At 32.3% G+C, this 12,531-nt stretch overlaps 1 protein-coding gene across 1 annotated transcript in view; it reads right to left on the bottom strand.

Moving 5' to 3' along the window:
- LOC144230100 (serine-rich coiled-coil domain-containing protein 1-like) overlaps window positions 1-12,531 on the bottom strand; it is a 242,893-nt gene that overhangs the window by 18,018 nt on the left and 212,344 nt on the right. Inside the window, exon 4 of the mRNA XM_077762301.1 lies at window positions 3,269-3,346. Within this exon, the coding sequence (XP_077618427.1) occupies window positions 3,269-3,346 (78 nt within the window). The remainder of the gene's footprint in view (window positions 1-3,268; window positions 3,347-12,531) is intronic.

Raw genomic sequence — 12,531 nt, 5'->3', positions numbered from 1 at the left:
ATGTAACCAGAAAAATCTTCCCTACCTCTTAATGTAATCTTGTAATTGGCAACATTGCTATTTGACTACATCTATCCATCTTCTATCCTGTTTTAATAACACAAGTGACACCTAAGAAATTATTCTTTGATCTTTCAATAAACTAAGCCTGTATAGACAGAGGAAAGTGAAAGAGGTTAAATTGGCATTGATTATTTAAGGCACATTCATCATTTATTTAACAATCTCCCTCATCATCTCAAGAACTATTGTGTTTATAGGCCCTTGCTGACACACTCTGAATTTATTTTTAAATAATTTTTGTCATGTGCGTTAGAAATCAAAGCACATTGTACACTAATATTAGTTTCAAGTCTCCTGATAAATCTGGTACAGGATGGAAGTAGTTTATTATATGAATTTTTGAACTTATTCACTGTAGTGGATTTTCAGAAATTTCTTTTAATAGTTTTCACTACGATTAATGTCATCCAAGAATTCTATTTCCTATCTTAAGTAAAATATGTAGCAACAGTATCTTCCCAAGAAAATTATATTAATGGGTACTTGTAGTCTCTTATATTCTAACGTTCGTATCACAGATGCATGGTAATCTGTAAAGTATAATTTGTGGCTAATATTGACAGTTTTAGAAAGCAAGAAAGAGAGTATAAGAATCATTCATCATGTACAAGATTCCTACAAGATTTTTCATATTTTCTTTGACAAATACTGTTCTTATTATAAGTATAGTGTATATGTGTGTGTGTGAATATATATTTATGAAAAAATAAAATGTCAGAATACTTCCTGAGGAAAATATTGTAAGTCAAAGGATAATTATTTTATTGCATATGAGAAGTTAAAAATGTATACATACATATTGAAAAGTATAGAAAATATATCCCAGTCATGAAATAAAAAATACACTGTTGATGAGTCATATATTCCCAACAGTCACACAATTCATCACATTTAAAATGTTTCACTTATTTCTAATTTGCTTATTTAAAATATTTCCCTTGCCCATTTTTCCATACAAAATTCCCCAGAGTCTACTATGCCAGTTACATACAGGTAGTGGCATGAGGTTCTATACGCATATCATCAGTGACTCATTTTCTGATTTTGATGATTATATCCTACAATCTATCACCAGGAAAAGTAAAATATGAAACCTTTAGAACAGATTATTATTCTATGTTAAAGACTACCTAAATCATACAAGACACTTAAACTAAGGAATCCTGAAAGGACACACTACCAAGAAATTATTATTCTTAGCCTTCATTCAATACAGTAAAATACACTAAACTTTCACTGTTAGATATGAAAAGAAGCTAGAAACAATGAACATTTAATAAGGATTAACTACTTTCATGGCTTTATTTAAAAATTTTATTTACATGATGAGAGAGTGATATAGCATTGATATAACAAATCTCATAGAAACAAGAACATTATCAGGATAGACAGGCAAATACACAAGACAGCTTAGTTATTTCCCCACAGGTACCACTCCTCTCTTAGCAATTATTTCTCTCTTGCAGTCATTAATTGTGCTATAGATCTCTCACATTCTATATTTATATTCAGTTCTTTCAAAATTTGGAACTAAGACTCCCAAACATCATTTCCTTATTGAGTAAAGTGGATTATTTGAATCCCAGTACATACGTGTTTTCCTCTTTCCTTGTTTAAGAATACATTACTTTTAATAACTAGACTTCCACAAAGATCATGTGGTAGTGAACAAGTGATTTCAATTTTCTGGTGCTTAATTAACTTATAATTTGTTATGTTGGAATACAATTTAATTTGTATAATAAAATAAATAAATAAATACATAATAAAATACAAATAAAATAAATTTGAAACTATTTATTAGCCTACTGGACAANNNNAGGCTCATGGATTTAAAAAGATAAAGGGTATTATTTGTAAAATACATACTGAGTTTATATCCTAGGTATTGACATGTAAATAATAGATATCAAAACACTTTAAAAAGGGGGAAAAAACCTCTTTCAAAAGAGATAAACATTAAAATGTTTGTGGCAAATCCTCTTTGAACTTAGAAATCATTTCTATTTTAAAAAGTGAAATATTAACATCGCTTAAATAATATATAACATTGGTATTTAAGCAAGAAGAATTGTAGTCACGATACTGGTATCTAAAATATTTAGGAATCTATAACAGATATATATTAAAATCAATGTAACAGAAAAATTCAAAAGAAAAGCAGACCTTTTAATGATTTTTTTAATTAAAAAAGAACATATATAAATAACTGAAAACAATCTGTTCTGGAATTCAAAACTTTAGTTTACTTCCTAATAGACACAAGTAGCTTTATGTTAAATATGTCAATATAATTTGCAAGTTAACACAATAGTAACATTCATATTTATATTATTTCATATAAGAAGGACATGAGGATATACTTAAATTTTATCATTAAACACTTCATAAACCACTTAAAATTATACCTGTTTTAATTTTACTTGTCAATAAAGTGCTAAAAATAAAATTATTTTTTTTAAATAGAAGGGAGAGCTCTTACAAATGTTAGATGCAGTAAAAAGAACATAATTCCTTTATATTTTCATCAAATGGAAGTTTAAAGTCATGAACTTAGGCAAAGTGAAAATTTCATAGCTTCATTTAAGAAAAGGTAGGAATTTAAATTTAAGTTATCCAAAATCATCCAGTGTTACGAGAAGCAATCTTCTATCAACACATGTTTTATAACCCTATTTTGACAATTCAACTAGTATTTCACACTAAGAAAAAAATGCTAACTTTCAATTAAATTACTTTCTGTAGCCTGCACTGAAGCTTAAAAGCTAAAATAGTATTGTAAATTTCTCTGAAAATTGTGTCTCCTTTTATGTATCAGAATGTAAAAATGATGTACCTGGCCCATGGTGATTGCGAACATAACTTTATTAAACTGTTAACAAATAAATTAGTACTTTCTTAAAAATAAATTGTTCTCTCATTCTGGGATGTATCTTCCACATGTCTGCAAATTTACTAATTCAAAAGACTATATTAGAGATGTTAGTTTAAAAAAATAATAAGACATTAGTATGCTAGTCGGTGTCTGTAATTATCTTTTTCAGTTCCAGAAGGTATTTGGGGATTATTTAAGAGCAAAAGATGAATGGTGAGCCACTAAATCCTATTAAATCAATGCATGGACACAGCAGCAACAGAGGTAAATAAGCTGTGGAGGTCTGAATACCAATAAAGAAGATAAAAATGGTTTTATATAGCTACTTACATCATAGCCTAGAAGTTCAGTCTGTGTGGATTTATCTACTCTTGAAGCAAAAGCCTTCTGCAAATGCTGGACTTTTTCCTGCAAAATGAAAAAAAAAAAAAAAAGAAAGAAAGAAAGAAACACAGTTTTGGTAAGTCATGTGCTTCTACACTAATATTCCCAACTTACTAAAATTTGATTAGTGTACAATTCATGATTATCTCCATGCATACTTTGCTCTGTTGGTGCTTTGCATATCAGCTTAAATATTCATAACTTTAATTCTCAGGTCCTAAGTACTCCACCTTTGGCATCTTTTAGTATAGGAACCACTGAGATAGACCCTCAGTTCAATAGTAGGGAGCCAGGATTGTTTAAATCCAAGACCAAATGCTTTATATTATGTTTCTTGTTGGCTGGATTTTTTTGTAAATTAAATTGATAGAATTTTATTGATCTAGTTTCAGAGCATTTACATTAAAATCCAAAACATAATACTACTCAGTGGATTCCATTCAATATCTTTTTAATTTCATTTTTTTCTTTTTAATTCTCTCTGAAATCAACACATTTGCAAATTTATATAAGATATGACACTAACCCAATACTGTTATAAATAGGTAAGGGAAGTAATACATGACGGAAGTTTGGGATTTCATATCTCAAATGCAAATGCACTTATTCTGTTCTACTAATTTGACTGAGCTTCTGGTTGGGGACTTCTCATTTTAGATGTGTCACTTAATAGAGGATCTTGAGCTTAGTTATTATGTAATGTGTTTACTGCATGCCTGACACATATGAACGTGCTGTACTTATATGATCAAACCTCATCTTAGGATTTTTGATACTATTATCACCCATTTTTAATGAGAACAATATAACTTAGAAAGTGTCACATATTTTTTTAAAGTTTATTTATTTTGAGAGAGAGAGAGGAGAAGAAGAGAGAACAAGTGGTGGGAGGGCTGAGAGGGAGACAGAGAATCCCAATTAGGCTCTGCACTGTCAGCTCAGAACTGGATGAGGTGTTTGATCTCACAGCTGTGAGATCATGACCTAAGCCGAAATCAAGAGACACACTTAACTGACTGTGCCATCCAGGCGCCCCATAGAAAGTGTAATAACTTGACAAATTTTCCAAATAAGTTCATGTGATACTAGTAGATTGTTTTTACCTTAACTTGCTTTCAAGGATTATTTCTCTTGTTTTGTTTTCTTTTAAATGCTCAATAAAAGGTGCATAATATCTTAAGGATATAAACTGATTTAATTCATGTTTTTTTTTTTTTTCCCCCAGAAAGGGATGGTGGTCATCACAAAACTCACTAAGAAGAAGGCTTTCTTACCTTACCCTCCTCTACCCTCTACCTCTTTTCCATTTCCTTTTTCTGCCCTAACCCTCTCTCTTTCTCTTAATTCTGCCTCAGATTTGCAAGTAATCAAAGTTATATAACAAATTACATGCATGATTTAGGCAAACTTTTTATTTAACCTATTGAAATATAGAAAAGAAAATTTTATGGACTATTAATGTCTCATAACTTCTAACTTCTCTATCACAAAATTTCTAGTGCTGCTTTTCATACTAAAATGAAATGGAGATTAGGTAATTCAGCAAAATGTCTTTCAAGTGAGGCAAGATTTTAACTGTTTGAAAAGGATAAGTGAAAATGAGGCCACATTTTCCAAACTAAACTTAAAAGGAGAGGTAACAAGTTGTATTTATTTAGACTTATATTGATCTGAGGAAAAAGAGCAAGGAGAAGTAAAAATGCATTAAACAAAATATACATATAAGTATTCTTATATATATATTCTTATATATATAAGTATTCTAAATAAGTATTCTCAGTAAATTTGTAAATTATACATATATATAGTTTATATATATATATACATTTACAAATATTTATATATATATAGTTTACTAATTTACTGAGAATACTTATTTAGATTCACATTCCCTCTCATTTTGTAATCTTTACTACAACAACTATTACTAACAAGAATAGATAACATATAGAGAGAATGTAGGTACATGCCAGCCACGGTACCTGGTAATATATATGAATCCTCTTGAGGACACACAATATCTGGTTTATGGTCTCTTTTTAAGGAAATTGATAACTTAGCAAATTAAAGTCAGTTGCTGAAGGTCAACAAGCTAGTAAGTAGAACATGCAAGATGAAAACCTTCCTCACTTGTCTTGAAAACCTGATGTCCTTTCTATAAAAATATTCTGCCACTGACAAACCCTACAAGCAGTATTGCTGCTCACATATTGCATATCACATACAAAATGTATAGCTGCTGAACAACTAGTATGGTAATAAAACTGTTTTTTATGTTCACCCTGTGTATATGCTCTTGCCACTCCAATAAGTCATTTTTCTTTGTTGTGACTTGAGATTGCTTAAGAATTAAGTTTATTTCCTTTATAAGATGTAATTCTATAGAAACCTCATACTATTAATATGCAATGCCATCAATGCACTTTGGAATATGAGTTATGAATTATATAATAATGTTAATATAGTAAGTTACAACACAAAATTGAAAACAGAATGTGCAAAAGCAAACTGGAATAAAAAGGGCATGAAATCCTCTTGATAGCAATGATATTATCAATCAGTTCAAACAGAATAATCTAGAACTAATTACGCTAAAGCTGTTAGAGTCGTTTCTGGGGTGTGTGCTTTTGTGCATGTTTGTTTGTTAAATTATAAGTTTAATTGCCTACACAAAATTTTGTGAAAAAAATGAATTAAAATAAAGAACATGAGGGCCTACCTTCAGCTTTAGAATCTATAATAAAAAAATTAAAAGGCTGAAATACAAAAGTATATAATAGTGATTATAGCTACTCTGTGAACATATACATTGAGGTTAAAGGGAGAAACACAAAAGCATCTGTGTTATTATCCAAAATTTTCAAAAAGACCCAAAAGTACTGTGAAGAATAGATTTGAATTAGAAAAAGGATTATGTTAAAAATAATAATAATTAAAAAAGAACATAACAACTGCTTAAAATAGTATAATCCTGAATTTAGATCCTAAATCATGGATCTACAGGTTAAGTTTATGAAAAGAGAAATAGTATTGAAATGAGGAGAAAAGCTAACTTCACCCAACGTGGGGCTTGAACTCATGACCCCAAGATCAAGAGTCGCATGTTCTACCAATTAAGCCTGCTAGGAATATGGAGAAAGGTTAACCTTTAAAAACGCAAAGTAGTAATGTAATTCAACACAAGAAAATTCACAAAGTGTTCTGAGTCCAGTTTAAATTAGAAATTAGGTAGATCAAAATAATTTGAACATCATCTTATAATGGACTTCAATGTCAATAATAAAATATTCAAGTCAAAAGCAAAAAACTTAAGGGAAAATCATTGGAATGGCTTCATAGTGCCAAGTCCAAAGATGAGCTCAGAAATGCAAAGGCTATATTATAGAGATCACATTGATTATTCTCACCCACTTTTAATGAGAGCATTCCACTGAAGATATCAGTAGAATTATAAACAAGCACAGCAGTGACCAAGCAAATTAAACCCCCTTGCACACAATATACAATTTCTTGGAACTACTGAGACAATATTAAAATGTATTAACATTATTTTCTTACTTTCTGTTATGGGTAATTGCTAACATGTAACAGAAATAGAGAATAACACAAAAAGTCCCTATGTACTCACATCCAATTTCACCAACAGACACTGGAGTTTAAAAAAGAGGTACTAGTATTAGCTATAGACTTAAATAGCTCTATTGGTTAATATTGTCCTTCAAATTAGTTAAGAGATGTTTGCATTAAAATACCCTGTTCTTCTTATCTTCTTACCATGTTTCTGTCCAACAGGAGGGTATTCTGTGGTGATAAGGTAAGTGCCAGCATCAAAGGCTCTGTTTTCCCTTCCTACCATACTACAGGAACCCTAGAATTCAGTGCCTAGTTCTGGACATGACTAGGTCCTCCTGAGGGTCGCCCAAGGTGTGGCCATGGGTCAGCTATTTGGTGTAGAGCTTGGGTGTTTGGTGGGTCGATCACGCATATGTTCACAAGGCTCTGAGGGACAGAACCTAGGGTTGAATGGTGCTAGGTTCAGCTAGAGGCAGGGCTGACTCCCCACAATGCCAAGGTGCTTCACAGAATGCTATGGAGTCCAAAAAAATTATAACTGGAACATGGCTTTCCAAACCATTAGCATAGTATGTTTGTCAAGATAGGAGGATAGAACATGTTTTACTCAATTGTTTTAAATCCTAACTTAGAATTTTAATATTTCAACTTACATTTTGTGAGCCCCCACATGTATATTCTTGCCCTAACTCTCACAAATGTTAGACGCTGCCTTGTTACTAGATGCTTTGTTTTTTGATCACTACACTAGCAAAAAAACAATTAAAAAGTCTGAAAAAATTGCAGAAAAGGACAAATGGATAGGGTGGTAATTTTAAATTTATATATTTTTAAACATTAGCCAATAATATAAAGTCAAACAGAAAGAGGATATGCTTGGTAAATCAATAAAAAAAAAACATATAAATAACATTTATATTCATTCATTTTTATGATACCTAAGCTATGAAACTGTCTGACATCCTCCACAACCCACTACTTTTACACTGCAATGGAAGTGACTTTTTCTCAAGAAGATTACATACCATTACACAGCATATTTTAAGTTTATAGAGTTCATTATCCATAAGAGATTATACAAACTGAAAATATACCCAGATTTCAGAGTTTCAGTTAGTTCATTTAAGAGAGAAATAGAACAAAAATGCAAACTAAGAATTTATATCCTTCACGATAGAAAGCATTGGAGATACTGGTACTCAGATAACTATATTCACTATTCTAGATGTAAAGCATATGGGATTTTTTTTTTTCCCCAAGAAGAACTGTTCTAACAATACTCTTCTGGTATTCAGATTTTCTTTCAGAGAGCATATTGTAATATATATAAATACCAGTATAGTTTCATTAATGGAAGATCAAACAAATATGGATTTGATTTCTTTTGTGCATATGACTGGCTAATCCATTCCTTTAGTTTAATCCTCTTCTCAGTAGAGTGGAGCTATTAAGAAAGTCCTCATAAAGAGGGACTTGAAGGAAATGTCTTTGAATTAGATGCCTTTAAAAGCTAGGAATACAAATGTCTTGGATTAAAAATAGTAGGTATTTAGTGACTGATCAGGAAAGTCAAGAGAGAAGTTTGAGAACGGTCACCTAGATTACTTAGGCTTGGCCTCTCCACAGTCAAGATATCTGCTAAATACATTCCTGAAATATATTTCACAACCATTTCTTCTTTTTATATCTATTATCACTACTCTGGGTCCACTACCTAGGGACAAGCAGGGAAACGGAGCATAGACATATGTCCACTGTGCATAAACTACCACTCTGTTTTACTCCATTAGCCTCTGTACTGGGTTGAATAGCGTTCCCCAAAATTCACGTCTACTTGGAATTTGTGAGTGTGACCTTATTTGGAAATAAGATCTCTGAAGATGAAATTGAGTTACAGTGAGGTTTTAGGATGAGTCAGAAATACATGAGTTGTGCTCTTACAAGAGGAGGGATATTTGGACACAATGACACAGATATATAGAAGGCCTTGTGAAGAGAGAAGCAGAGATTAGAGGAATGATGCATCTATAAATCAAGCAACAAGGACTATCAACAACCACCAGGAGCTAGAAGAGGCAATGAAAGATCCTTTCCTAGAGCTTTCAGAGGGAACATGGCACCTTGATTCCAGACTTCTAGTCTCCAAAACAGACAGAAAATACATTTCTGTTATTTTAAGTTGACCAATCTGTCATATTTCATTATAGCAGCCAAAGGAAACTATTATAGTCTCCTGACTAGTATTCCTGTTTTCACCCATACTTTCTCAATTCCAAAGTAACTTGCTAATGTAATTTGGATCACATCACTCTCCTGTTTAGAACCTGTTAATATCCTACTCCAATATGGTAGCCACTGGCCACATGTGGCAAATGAGCAATGAAACGTGGATAGTCCAAATTGAGATGTGTGGTAAGTATAAAATACACACCAGATTTTGAAGACAGAAATACAAAAGAAATTAAAATACCTCATGAATAATTTTCTATTTATTACAATGGTATAATAAATGGTGTAAATAAATGAGACTTTTTTGGATATATTAAGTTAGATAAAATGTATTTGAGGGCATTTGAGTGGTTCAGTCAGTTGAGCGTCTGACTCTTGGTTTCTGTTCAGGTCATGATTCCGGTTCATGGGATTGAGCCTCATGTCAAGCTCCATACTGAGCATGATGTCTGCTTAAGATTCTCTCAATCCCTCTACCCTCTCCACTAAAATTTTTAAAGAAAGTATTTTCAATATTAAATTTCATAAATGACTACAGTTTGCTGCTTGTTTTATATATTACTATCAAACAGTTCTAGTGTATGCAATAAAAAGTAAACCTTTATCATGATGTACAGCTCCAGCCCCTCCTGGCCCTTATGCTAACTTTATCTCATATCAGCTTTCCCTTTTCAAAAATGACTCATATTCCAGGTGCCCAGGTGGCTCAGTTGGTTAAGTTTCCAACTCTCAGTTTCGGCTTAGGTCATGATCTTGAGGTTTGTAGGATGAACCCCAGTGGTGGGCTCTACACTGGCAGTGTGGAGCCTGATGGAGATTCTCTCTCTCTTTCTCTCTGCCCCTCTCACACCTCAGAACAAACAAACATTTAAAAAATGACTAATACTTATATTCTTGAAGTTGCTTGAGTGGACTGAAATTTTTTGGACTTGAACTTTTAACATGGTATTTCCTCCCTCTGGAATGTTCTTCATATTAAGTGTTATTTTCTTAGAGATACAATCTTTAAAGTAGATTCCCATCTCCAGGTGATTCTCTTTTAATCTTTTCACTAAATATCTCATTTCAAACTGTCAATTATTTCTTTTATTAGGTATTTGTATACAGATTATCTGTCTTCTACGCTACTATGCAAATTCCTTTCAGCAAGGATCAGATCTATTTAGAGTTATATTGACTTCACACAGCCTAATGTAGTTTTTGGCACATTCTAGGCACTTGATACTTTTTTGAATAAGTGAAGTAGGAGAAGGAGAGATGATACATGTGGTTTGAGAAGATTCACTGCAGACCAGCTGGTAAAGCTGACATACTGCAGAAACATTTGCTATAGGGCATTTAATATTAGTGACATGAAAAGTCTAGTAAAATTTCTGGCATTTGTATGGTATATAAATTTAAGCAGGGACAGCTTGGAAGTGATATATGAACTAAGGGGTTATTCTAGTAACTCTAGGCTGTTCAAAAGAAAAGGAGAAGAAAGGAAACAGAGATACAAAAGTGAGGATTAAAGAACTGGCATTATTCCTAAAATATGTCTGAGGAGTTGATTCTATAACATCAAGTGAGAAAAATTTTCATGAATAGATGTTCCCTCATTAACAACATCCTGGTCTGTAACACACCTTCTATTCTAAGGGGACCCTCCATTCCCTTGGTCCATATTTGTAGAAGGGGACTTCTAAGTGGAAGTCCCACCTCTCAGTCATTCCTCTTCATCTATAAACTGGTAGGTGATCTTGGAATAAATAAACATGGTCTGCTTCTTACTGGCATGGCCTGTGCACAAGATGCAATTTCAGCTTGTCTAGACTTAAGCTTACAGACTCCTGCCCTGTGACAGAAGTCTGCAATTTTCCCATTTGTGTCAGGCAACTCCAGGGGGTCACTTCAGTTCAATGAAGAATGTACTGGAAACTTATTTGGCTGGATTTCAATCCAGGTTTAGACTGCAGTATAAGTCAATTTCTCTGAATCCTCTATTTTGCAATTAGTTCTGAATTTAGGAGGACAAAGAGGGATGTTTCTTGTTGCAATTTTTAAGCCTTGAACACACACACACACAGAATCAATTTGGAAAAATGGAATTTCAATGTATTTGTTGGTAAGTTCTAGCAGAGTCCTAGTAATGCTGACTTTAGAGCCACAGAACCTTAATTTAACCTTGAAAATGGTTCCTATTAAAAACAAACAAAAACAAAGAACAAAAAAGTAAGCTCTTCATCACTAAACACAGGAACCTACCAGCAATACTAAGATTGACACCTTGAAAGTATGGAAAATACTGTTCTAGCTTTTTCTTACTTGATAGTTTTACTCAGGAAGGTCAGGATAGAATACACTGCCTACTTTATCATCATGGTTTAAAAATAAGATTCCTGTTTTGAAGAAAATATTTGCTTTAGGGGACTATGAGCATTTTATTTTATGGTATTGATTTAATTTTAATGCATATAGAATATTTTAAACTGAGAAGTGACATAAAAGTTTTCAAGGTAGTTGTTCATTAACAACAATATGCTGATGACAGCATCCAGGAAACATAAGCATAAGGGAGACAAGAAGAAGATCACTGAAGACTTGCAGAATCAGCACAGCATTACAGTTCGACAATCAGCTAGAAAATAGTGGATGTCATGAATCAAACTTCACCAGACAAATTGTGGACATGGATCAAACTTTACTGGCAAATTCAAGAAATTCTCTACACTTATCCTTCAAATTTCCTTCGGCACATTCAAAGCAAAAGTAAAAAAATAAAATAAATAAAATATAACCTTACAGATGTATATCTAAACTGCAAAATCTAATAAAGCAGAATCCAAAAGGATTATATGTGACTAGAGGAATTATTTTGTGGTTTTGGAGGTCTGTTTATTCATCCTGTAAGCAGAAATAATAGGAAAAGGCATTTAAATCTGGACTTAATTGATTCTAAATATTTAATGAGTATCTATAACTTATTGATTCAAATATTTAGAGTATATATAATGTATTAATTCATCTACCAGTATTTATAGTACATTTAACTACACAAATTAAACTACGACTTCACTCTTTTTTTCTGTCATTACAAATACAATAAAATTTTATGATATATTCATTATTTTATATATATAATATAAAATATAAATAAAATAATTTACAAATAAAGCCTTTCTTATGAACATATTTGTAGGCTGTCNAAATCCCTTCTTATGAACATTTTTGTAGGCTGTCTTCTTAAGCCATTTTAGAACCCAGCTCCTGAGTAAGACACAAGTGTGTTAACTGCAGCTGGCAGAAGAGGTGCAGCCTCTCTCAGGGAAGGAGTCGGTACAGAGGGTCAAACACAATGCTCTCCTTACAGAGGAATTGGTAAGCAAAACATTATTTTGCTGTTTCACTGCTTATAGTTCATAGGGGAG

The sequence above is a fragment of the Crocuta crocuta genome, unplaced genomic scaffold (genome assembly GCF_008692635.1).
Source record: "Crocuta crocuta isolate KB4526 unplaced genomic scaffold, BGI_CrCroc_1.0 scaffold83, whole genome shotgun sequence".
Taxonomy (NCBI): domain Eukaryota; kingdom Metazoa; phylum Chordata; class Mammalia; order Carnivora; family Hyaenidae; genus Crocuta; species Crocuta crocuta.
The sequence above is the reverse complement of the archived record's forward strand: the minus strand, read 5'-3'. Positions and strand labels throughout refer to the sequence as shown.